This window comes from Pseudophryne corroboree, chromosome 2 (assembly GCF_028390025.1).
Source record: "Pseudophryne corroboree isolate aPseCor3 chromosome 2, aPseCor3.hap2, whole genome shotgun sequence".
Classification (NCBI taxonomy): domain Eukaryota; kingdom Metazoa; phylum Chordata; class Amphibia; order Anura; family Myobatrachidae; genus Pseudophryne; species Pseudophryne corroboree.
In genome coordinates this window covers 626,584,422-626,596,204 of record NC_086445.1, presented here as the reverse complement: position 1 = coordinate 626,596,204, position 11,783 = coordinate 626,584,422, and the positions used below count along the sequence as shown (strand labels likewise).

Genomic DNA, 11,783 nt, shown 5'->3' with positions numbered 1-11,783 from the left:
AGCTATTATCTTCTAGAAGGTAGAAGATAAATGATAAGTAGAATCTCAACATCTCTACTTCTGAAAACCCGCACTTTAGTAAATATACCTCATGGACTCAATGGGACCTGTACATCATTTTCAGTATGAGTTTTGAGAAGACCTAAAGCAGACATCACTCTTTCTTTTGATCTTATTTATATAATTAGAGAAATGATCCTTACAGTATGTGAAAAGTTGAGGGATTGAGCTACCTTTGTCAGAACAGAAACAAAGCCTTGATTAAAGAATATGGTAGTGGCAGGATCAGAGTAATCTTAAGTGATATAAGGAAAGTCAAATCTCCAAGGATGTGAAAGTTCACAATTCAGTTACTTTTAGAAACACACACGATGACACATATTTCTATATTTTATTAGATAAGTTGTAATGAAAGAAACAAAATAATTTCAACGCCATTTCTTGTCTATTTTCTACTTCAAAACATATAAATTCTAACTACCTAACTGACTGCTGCCTATGTAAACAGTTGCCTCCATCAGCACATAAGGAACATAAACGTTGCACTAATTTGCACTCTCTGTGAAGCAATGCACTTCTAAGAAAAGAGTGAAAATGAGCCTTCAGCACAACATTACAATATAATCTTTTTTTAAACTTATACATAGAGTCTAAGAATTGCAAATAAAATTAAAAAGTAACCCACACCTCTATCAAAAAAACTTGGGTATATGGAAATGTGAATTAGGCATGCGCATGGACACACACTGCGGTATATTTACTAAGCTGTCATTTTTTTTAGAAGTGGAGATGTTGCCCATAGCAACCAATCAGATTCCACTTAACATTTATCTAGCTGCTTTTAGAATCGGATTGGTTGCTATGGGCAATATCTCCACTTCTAAAAACTCACACTTTAGTACATATGTCTCACTGAGTACAGATATCCATTTGGTCATAAGGAATGCAATTTGTTTTCAGTAAGTTTCACTTATTAATCACAAAGTGAAATACAGGGTGGTCCATAAGTTTGGAAACACCCTTATAATAAGGAAATGAATAAGAAAATATGGACCACCATGCATCTGTCTACTTCTCATTCATTGCTATTTATACAAAGCATCCTAAATATCTATATTGTATTTATAATAATTACTGACTGTTACACAATATTCCCTATTTCTAGGCATATTAAATGGAGTATGTTATGTTTACACAATTATTCTGTAAATATGTAATGAGCCATTGGCACATGGGGCCTGACTCAGAGGAGGGTGCAATGCCCATGGGCACTACATTTTTGTACACACATCTGAGAAGAAATGCGAATGCCGCTGGAATTTGTATTGAGATGCCCACTGCCAGCATCTCAGATCCGCAGCTTGCGCACAAAGACGCACCAACGGACCTATGAGCAACACACAATATCTGCTGCAACTAAGACGCCGGGGGAAGACCACTGGCTCTTACATGCACTGAAACATCTACGTTTTAGTAGCCACATCCCATTACCTCCCACAAACAGTCACTGCCTGTCAGTAACTCCGGGGTACATGTACTAAGCAGTGATAAAAGGATAGAAGTAAGCCAATGGACAAGTTGCCCATGGCAACCAATCAGCTGCTCTGTATACTTTTATAGTATGCAAATGTAACTGTTACGTCAATGCTAATTGGTTGCCATGGGTAACTTCTCCACTGGCTCACTTCTCCCCTTTTATCACTGCTCAATACATGTCCCCCTCTGTGTCTTAATCCACACAATGACGGCAGTGTGACTGATGCGTGCGCAGCGGAAAGAACATCATCCAACATTCAAACATCAGCACTGCGTCCACCTCTGAATCAGGCCAATGATCTTCATTACACTCATCACTCCTATGTTTTGTCAGTTTTTAGTCCGTTTTAGTCAGCAATCGGTTGTTCTCCAGCTTTTCCCTGTACTGGAGGTTGTGTGTATATCTACATAGTAGGAGACAATATGGATAATGTACGAACCACAGAATAGTGCATTTTGTGTGCAGATATAAGTAATTACCTATTTCCCAGTTTGTGCTTAGAACTCTTGGTGCAAAATCTGAGTCTCATTGGAAGTATAGTACAGTCAACTGTACCTAAGAAGGTATGTAACAAGCAACAGACATTGCAGCCCCCACTAGTAAAACCTCAAGTGTACACTTTGCACCACTTAAAGCTCATTTATCAGCTTCTCCTGCATCCCAAATTCTTGGTTTTGCATGTGGGTGCACTTAGCAATGAACAGCCTGCTAGTTCTGCCTTGCAGAAGTCACAGACTCTCATCCACCACTATTTTGACCCACTAAGCTATAGACTTACCTTCTTATATGACTGTGTTAGTGCAGAAGAAGGTGATCAACATTACAAAATGCTTTTTACAAATAACCCCTATTATGGCAAAACAGTACAATTGGATATAGTGACAAACTTCTCCTTTAATAACATTGGCTTCCACACTGTCTTGGGTAATATAGGCTGATGATGCTACCCAGCCTCAACACCTGATTGGATGGATAACTTTACTTATAATCGACATATTAGGTGCGCCTACACCACAAAGGAAGGTGGTGTTACTGGTCTTCTGACACATGTTTCTGTGACCAGCGTACTCTATCATAATAATGTATTCCATACAAGTGTCTATTTCAGGACAGATTTTAGTTAGGAATTATCGTAGTATCCAGTCCACCGGCTAGCTAGACTGACCTGTGTCCCGTTGGTAAGAGTGTTTTGTCTAATACATAGTACATATCTAACTTTTACTTTTATTATTAGGAGATATTCTTTTAGCTTCAAACTATGGGGAAGATGTATCAAACTTTGGAGAAAGATAAAGCCGAGAAGTTGCCCGAAGCAACTAAACAACTTCTGTCATTTATCTAGCACAGTCTTAGAAGTGATGGAAGCTGCTTGGCTGTTTTAGGCTTAATTCAGACTGGATCGTGGCAGCGGCAGCGATCGCAGTCTGGAGCCCTCTGCGGAGTGCGCACCCGGGAGCCCAGTGAGATGCTAAAAGTATCTCAGGGCTGCGATCGCCTCTGCCTGACTGGCAGAGGCGGAAGGGGGCGTGCCAACCATTGCGGGACGCAGCGGCTGCGCGACATCACACGCAGCAGCTGCGACCTGGGATGAGGCGGGTAGTCACCTGCCAGCGTGCAGGAGCTGTGCTGGCAGGGAGCAATTCAGCGGGTGTAAAAACATTGCCGCTGTGCAATGCTTTTGCACCCGTGCGGGGGGGGGGGGGGGTTCACAGCCAGACATGCGGGGCGGACTAGCCCTGTGCTCCGCGTCCCCCCGCATGTCTGAGAAACTTATATTTAGCACATCTATGATCAGATCTGAATTACCCTCTTTGTTTACAAGGCTTGATACATCTCCTCCTTGGTCTGAAGAACAGTTAGTAATGCTATTAGCTTGGTGCTGGCCATAATCTGTGTTTGCGGAGGTGTGTGTTACATTCATTTTAATTGCAATTCTAATGAAGTTTATATTTGAAAATGTGCAACAGGTGATAATCCTATTCTCTTGCTTTTTCATTCTTGGGGCAACTCAGTTCTCAGCAATGTGTGGCTGAGCACATTACCGAAACTCACGGCACGCCAACATTGCACACTTACCTGCGCGTTTCTATGGGGTACGAGGGAAAATATGTGATGTTGGTGGCCGCGAAGTGACGGTATACAGTTTCTTCAGCACTTTGTGCCTATAAGCAATAACTGAATTGCCTCCATAGTTCCTAATTGCTTGGCTCATGCAATCCTACTTGCACACCTGTGTGGTCTTGCACACTACCCCAATATATGCACAACGGTCACCCTTCCTTCACTTCTAAAAATAGACATCTTCTGCCTCCCCATTATACCCCACAGCTAAATGCACACAAACATCCTTGCTTTGATATAAAGAGCAGCACGTTCATTATTATGCAGATTTTTTTTCATTAGCACAGAGTTCAACTACAGTCCTCCTCATTCTTTTTGCATGCAGACTTCAGTTCCAGTACATTGCCACTCTGTCATTGGCTGGCTATAATCTGATTGCTGGCCGTGGAGTGTCCTGCATTAGTTTGTACATCTACAAACCCCATTCTCTGTCTGCGCTTTCGTTGCTCAGTCATCTAAATGAAAAAATAAAGTACAAGAAAAATGAATCGAATATGTCTCTAAATTGGTTTCTGTCTCAGTACTTGCACACTGAAGCAAAGCATAAATTAATTTCTAAGATATATTTAAGTAGATAATAAATTACTTACAAATAGTGTATGGAACAACTGGATTAGTGTAAAAATATTGCTATTTAATGGGTGAGCAGATGAAGTTAATTATTCTAATAAGTGGGTGGGAGATGGTGAGAATGGGCAATATCTACTGTACTACAAGTAATCTGCATAATGTCACAAAAGTGTTCGCACAGGACACTTCTTAAGTAAAATAGCACAGTAATCTCTTTATTAAAATCACCATATTTCAGTTATTGGTTATTACTATAAGGTACATGGACAAATTTGTTGGTACTCTTGCAGCTCATTGAAACAATACTTCATTCCTTCTGAAATTAAAAGCTATTGTCTCATGTCTACCTGCAGGCCTTTGTTATGGTCCCAGCTACCTGACCATCCTAGATTTGTCTTTGATTTCTCTGATGGATCCTCTTGGTGTTCTTTAGCCCTCCTGGCTTGTAAGTATCGTATAGCCTGACCGTTATTTTATGAGTACTGTATCTACAAATCTGCTCCTAAAATCTCTACCCAGGGCAATGGTATTGAGACCCTTCACGTCTGCTGAGAGGCTTTGCTATTACTCTCCCGTGAAACAAGGTATCATCTCCATTTTATATAATATGTTCCATTCCTCAAACTTGGATTGTTGGGAGAGTGATCTGGGTCCACCACCAGGCAAGGATTCGTGGAGGATCATTAGACAAAATGTAGCACAGTCTTCTATCTCTTCCTTGATTAAGGAAAATTCCTACAAAATCTACACTAGATGATATCCTCTTCCTTGATTAAGGAAAATTACTACAAAATCTACACTAGATGATATCGGGTTCTCACCAGACTGCATAAGATCTTCCACACTTCCTCCCCATTAAGTTGGAAGAGGGTTTTATCTAAAATTTGGTTTACCTCTGCCCTTCATGACAAAATAGATAAGTTTTACCAGGTCTGGGATCCCATACTCCTGCTGATTGAGATTTTTCTGTTGGGATAGGGGGATGGTTGGGCCTACAGTTCTTTTAATTTCCTATTCTAGGTTTGTTATTACTGATGGACTCTTTCATTTATGGGTCTGGGTTGTTTGTTTCAATCTGCCTGTTGCACTCTGACCTCTGTACCTATGCTTCTGTGGTGAGCTGTTAGCCTTATTAAAGGCTCCCTGGTATGTGGGGTGTATAACCCCCTTCTACTATTCGTTTTACTGTAGTTTCAATGCTTCCACTCTGGGGTTGGTCCCCCCTCCACTTTTGGCTCCCTTTCCTTTGCTTGTTCTTTTCTTCCTCCTCCTCTGGTTTTTACTTTCTTCTAAAGGTTATAAGACCATCTACTGTACAGTTGCAAATACTATAAAGAAGTTTAAAAACCATGGGACTGCAGCAGCAACAAAAAGAATCAGGACCAGATTAAACAGAAGTACACTGAAAACGGCATAAATTGGAGCCAAGGAAAACTTCCAAAGAGATACAAGCTGAATTCCAAGGTCCAGGTATGTCAGTGTCCTGGACCTTGGACATCATCTGACGCTTTTTGAATGACAGTGGGTTCCATGGAAGAAGACCCAGGAGGACTCCAGTTTTGAAAAACCAACATAAAAAAATGCCAGACTGGAATTTGCTAAAATGCATATTGACAAGCTGCAATGCTTCTGAGAGAATGTCCTTTAGGCAGATGAGTAAAAACTGGAGCGTTTTGGCAAGTCAGCTTTATGTTCACAGACAACCTACTACGACACATGGAGGACGCTTGGTTATGCTTTGGGGCTGCTTTGTTGTGTCTGGCTTGGGGTGCCTTGAGTCTGTGCACAACAAAATGAAAGACTATCAAGACATTGTGAAGAGAAACATAATCCCCAGTGTCAGAAAGCTCTGTCTCATTTGCAGATGCTCCAACAGGATAATGACCCAAAACACGCATGAAAAGCAACCAATGGATAACAACAATTAATACTATTCTGAAGTGGCATTCTATGATCCCTGTTCTTAACTCATATTGAACACCTATGGAAAGAGCTAAAACATACACAGTCTGGAAAAGGCACCCAACAAACTAGTGACAGCTGGAGCAATTTGCTCAGGTAGAGTGGGCCGTACCATCTGTTGGCAGATACAGAAGTCTCATTGGGAGCTACAGAAATCACTTCATTGCAGTAATTGCCTCTAAAGATTGTGCAACAAAATATTAGGTTATGGGTCCCATAATGTTTTGTCCATGCCATTTTCATTTGTTTTACTATTTACAAAATTCTGATGAATCAAAAATCAATACAAAGCCTGATTTCTATTAAATGTGGAATAAACAATTATGGTTTTCCATTACTTTTGTCAATTTCAAATAATTTCAAATATGGGTTCTTCTTTTTGTGGAAGGGTACCAACAAATACATCTATATGTACTCTACACATTGGTTTCACAGTTAGCAGCTGTCTCAGAAAAACAACCGTTTGCCAATTGATGAACTTGTAACTGATGCTTTTTTTAATATTCATTTATAGCATAATTATTAGAGGTTACATCTAGAAACATTCCTCTGGGGCCAGAGCAGGCTTTGGCGTTGTACAAAATATTATAACATGATGCAATGGTACTTGTAGCTAGTATAAAACACAATTTCAATTATAAGACCTTAGAGACCTATTCTATCTGACACCAAGATGTAAGCAGCAGATGGTTTAAGTTGCAAGGTGGGACCTCTATGGCTTGGATTTGTTTTTCCAGCACATCCCACAAATGCTCAATCGGATTGAGTTCTGGGGAATTTGGAAGCCAAGTCAACACCATAAACTCTTTGTCATGTTCTGTTGATCGGGTTATATACACACTAGTAAATAAATGCACCATGTTTATAGTCAATATCGGTGGATTTTGGCTCTGGGGTGATGAAGGGAAATCGCATAGTGCAAATCTGCCTATAGGCAGAATCGCACCGTCAATATCCCGACAACGGCATCCCGTCCGCCGGCAGCGGGCCGAGCGCTAAGAATCCTCTTGCAGGCCACTTTGTGCACTCCACACTGTTGGCTCGGTGCGTTTGCCACAGTATCTATTCCCACTCTATGGTTGTCGTATCCTGAACGCTGGGATCCCAACAGCCGGCATTTTCCTTGAACCCTTATGTCCCTATACTATGGCCTACAGGTGCCACTTTTGCTGCTGTATATGATGTGATTTTGTTTCCTTTGTATGATGCTGTGTCTCAATTGCTATGCACTTTATGGGAGAATACGGTACAAAGTTGCAACACTATATATAAATTCATGTCTAGATAAGGCAATATGATAATTACAGGTCACAGCCAGGACAGTGCATTTGTAAAAAGTTGGGAGCTGTACCTGTTCCTTGAGCTCATTGAGCTGTGTTGTTAAATGCGTTACTAGCCGTGTGGTTGAGTTGAGCTTGTCCTGGAGACTGCGGATCTCATTTTGTTCCCCTTCACCTTCATTGCTGACCAGTGACATTGCTCTCATCCTGGGAAACCAATCCAGGTTCTTAGTCTGCAGAAGAAGGCATCACATATATTAGCTATTTAGTGCTATATTTATCAGTTTTAACTCTATTCTGCTGGTTTGCTTTATTAAACTCTCTGTGTGGAATGCATAGCTCACCAAGTAATATTGTCTTTTGTCCCATTATCATGCAATTTGCTCTACTCAAGTGCTTTATAGATAGTTTTTCACAAATCTGATGGATCAAACAATGTAGTTGTTGAAACTTAGCACCTTAATTGCTCTTTTTCTGCGTATGGTATTTATACAAATATTTTACTACTATATACAGGTATCATTTTTTTTTATTCTCTTGCCTATCCTTTAATGTCAAAGAAGCACTTGTTAATCTGGAAATCAACCATTGGTAACTGGTACAGCTGAGTGCAGGTACTTTTCTGTAACAAGCCATACTATTTCCCTAATAGTGACTGGCTCCAGCCCGGGGGATTTCAGCTCTAATACTCAAGTATCATCAACGGGTCATGTTTTCAATATTTCTGTCTGCGGAAACATGTGGTTGAATTGCTGGCCATGCAAAATCGATTAACTCACATTGAAGTAATCCAGAAAACATGTTCTGTTTGGGGTACTTGAGGGCTGGAGCTGAAAACCCCTTTCAGAAATGATTTATTCTGCAGAATTGTTTTTTTTAAATTGTCTACCTGCCCACACATACTGCAAAAAAGTAATAGATCTCTATTACAACACCCTCTTCTTTGCTGTCAACATACTGTATATAGTCGTGACCTACCCTAATGTCTCTTCATTACTGACCCCCCAAGAAAGCATATAGTGATAGAGGTCTAATACAAGGATTCAATACAAAATCACAAAAATACACTAGTTTGAAACTGAAGGTCACTCTCATTCATATTTCTGTAACTGATAAATGTATAATATAAAATTGTTGCATAAGCCAGAGTGATATCTCATCGGGGGTATTTTGCTGTACCTCCTGAGAGCAGGGGAAATATTATATAATACCTGTACTGTATTTTTTAGATGCACTATTGTAAGGAGTTGAGAAACATTAATCTGTACACGATGTATGTATTAGTTTATTGCTCAGTGACATGGGCTGGAGCATATGGTCACATATAAATATGGCAACTTGCATATTATCAATGTAGTCCCTCTTTAAGGTCCAGCGTCCTCAGTGAAAAGAACCCTCTTCCCACTTGGGTATATACCTTCTATTCCCTATTGTGAAATTATTATGTATATAAGAGCACATCAGTCCTTTTGTAACTACCTCATAATGTGTATCTGCCAGATGCTTCCTGTCGTTACATGTAAGAAGCCAGATGAGTTGGAATCACGTGACTGTGGATCTGAAGCCTGTGGCCTATATATGTCAGAGCACCAACTGTATTATGAATATTGTTATATATAATATATATGTATCTATTTGCTTACATGCTAATATAGGCATTTCAGATTTTATATATCGTGCGCGTGTATGTTCAGGAACTTCTCATTTTCATAATCTGTGCTGTTACTGCAATGGATCTGCAGGAAGATAAATATGCCAGAGCAGCAGAACTGTCCAATATGATATGTAACTGGAATAGAGAGGAGCATATGCCTATGAGGAAACGATTTGTGGCAATGTACTGCAGATGTGACAAAATGTTGGGCTAAATGCCCCTGACACTATCAGGTCATTGCACTTTCAGGAGGTGGGTGCCCATTACGGAAATCTTGAACTTCATTCAGCAATAAGACAGATGACAATTCCCAAAATGCCAATCAAGAGCTAATTCTCACAAGAGTAGGTATCAGCAGGGAAATCTCAGGATTCATTCTGCAGACTAGCAAAAATAGGATTTTGGTACACAAATAATTAGCTGTGGGTGAAACTGGGAGCCTCGGACTTTAACATCCGGGGCTATTCAACTGGATTCCCAAGTTCCTCCGATAGCCTTATTAACGCAAGTTAAAGTACCGTGTTGTCAGGCATTTACATAGTGTTAATGGGTGTTAACACACAAAATCCGTGAAAAGTTCACGAATTCATGGGTTAACGTGTTTGTGGCAAAAATTCCTGCTCACTCAGGACTAACTGTATATTCCTGGGGGATCAATTAGCCTGCGGTAATCTACCGTGGGTAATTGAATTCCCCATAAATATGTCAGTGGAATGCCTCCAATCCCTCTACATCCCATAGTGCTTCAGTTTCAATGTAATAAACCTATAAGAGAAAGAGATAACAGGTTGGGATTGAAATGCCAGCGTTCGGGATGCCGGCGGTCAGAATACCGACCGTGGCATCCCGATTTTAAGAATCCCGTCAAGGGGAAGGTAAGTATACTTCTCTACTCCTCCCTCCAATAGCCTCCTTACCCTCCCTTCTAGCAGCCAAAACCTAACAGCCCCCCCTCCGCAGCCTAATCCCCCCCCCCCCTCCAAGCCTAATCCTCCCTCCCTAAACCTAACCTAAACCTAACCCCCCCTCCCCGCAGCCTAAACCTATCCCCCCTCCCCAAAGCCTAACTCTAACCCTACCCCCATGACCTAAACCTTATCTGCCCCCTCCCGTAGTTTTCCTATCAGACGGTTCTGCACACGCTTGGTCAGGATTTTGTGGCCAGGCTTGTGACCCTATTTGGGATGCCGGTGTCTGTATTTCGATTGCCGGGATCCCTACCGGATCCCGAGATAAAATTCATAACAAGAACAACACTCAAATGAGAGTGAAAACAAAGTGTAACATATAAAAGGGAGGGAACACACTGTCCCACAGATGAACGAAGAGAAATCCTTTTTTCTTTGTCATCCTATCTGGAGGGCACTGGATACCGTGAGGACGTACAGTACACTCAGCTATGCCTGGGCACAAAACTTTATGCTCAAAACTGGCATCTCTAGCTACAGAAACAGTCAATTTGTAGAACTTTGTAAAAGTATGAATTGAGGACCAGGTGTTCACCTTGCATAATTGCTTCACAGAGGCACCTTGACATGTCACCTAAGAGGCACTTACTGATCTAGTAGAATGGGCCACCAGGCAATCTAGAGTTGGGGCTCCCTCTTAAACATACACTTGTCAAATGGTTGCTGTGATCCATCTAGCCACAGACTTGTTTAGTCACTGGTCAACCTCTCTTGTGTGCATCATAGAGCACGAGAAGACTGTCCGTTTTACAGTATACAGCAGATCTCTTTACATAGAGTCACAAAGCTCTTACAACATCAAGAAGCTTCAGTACATCCCTACTGCCAGAGGATGAGTTGTCTCACAGAGCAAAAATAACATAAATTATAGTTGGATATGAAGGACACCTTCAGGGATGGGGGCCAATTTATGTTGGAAAAAGATTGAAAGGGGTGAAACCTGAAACTTTCAGTGAAGACACAGTAGTTTAAGCCCACTAAGTTCTGCAGGAACGACAGGAGACAAGCTAAGTTGACTTTAGAAATATGGGTCTGCTTATGATGACACCAGGAAATGTCAATCCTCCAAACGCAATGGTAATTTGAAGTTGAGGATAGTCTTCTGGTCTTTATCATGGTCTGAATGACCTGATCAGAGAGGCCCTTAGAAGAACAACAGCCATGCCATCAAAGCCAACCTAGCTAAGTCTTGATGGAAATATGAGCCCTTATTGAACAGATCTGGCCATACTGAGGATGTCGGCGTAGTACAGACACTTCGGCCAGTTCAGAGCCGCCAGGATGACGAGATTCCCTGATACATTTTCCTTTTTAAGCAAAAAAGGGAACAATAAAATCAACAGATACACTGGGGGTAATTCCAAGTTGATCGCAGCAGGAATTTTTTTAGCAGGTGGGCAAAACCATGTGCACTGCAGGGAAGGCAGATTTAACATGTGCAGAGAGAGTTAGATTTGGGTGTGGTATGTTCAATCTGCAATCTAATTTGCAGTGTAAAAATAAAGCAGCCAGTATTTACCCTGCACAGAAATAAAATAACCCACCCAAATCTAACTCTTTCTGCACATGTTATATCTGCCTTCCCTGCAGTGCACATGGTTTTGCCCAACTGCTAAAAAATTTCCTGCTGCGATCAACTTGGAATTACCCCCACTGAGATTAACTTCCAGTAGATCGTTATTGCATTCACC

The 11,783-nt window shown here is 41.1% G+C and overlaps 1 protein-coding gene across 1 annotated transcript in view; it reads right to left on the bottom strand.

Moving 5' to 3' along the window:
- Nucleotides 1-377: 377 nt before the first annotated feature.
- Nucleotides 378-11,783, bottom strand: part of ITPR3 (inositol 1,4,5-trisphosphate receptor type 3) — a 418,536-nt gene continuing 407,130 nt past the window's right edge. The window contains exons 57-58 of the mRNA XM_063954848.1: nucleotides 7,542-7,703; nucleotides 378-4,113 (exon numbers count right to left, since the gene is read on the bottom strand). Coding sequence (XP_063810918.1) covers nucleotides 4,012-4,113; nucleotides 7,542-7,703 — 264 coding nt within the window. The 3' untranslated portion in view covers nucleotides 378-4,011. The remainder of the gene's footprint in view (nucleotides 4,114-7,541; nucleotides 7,704-11,783) is intronic.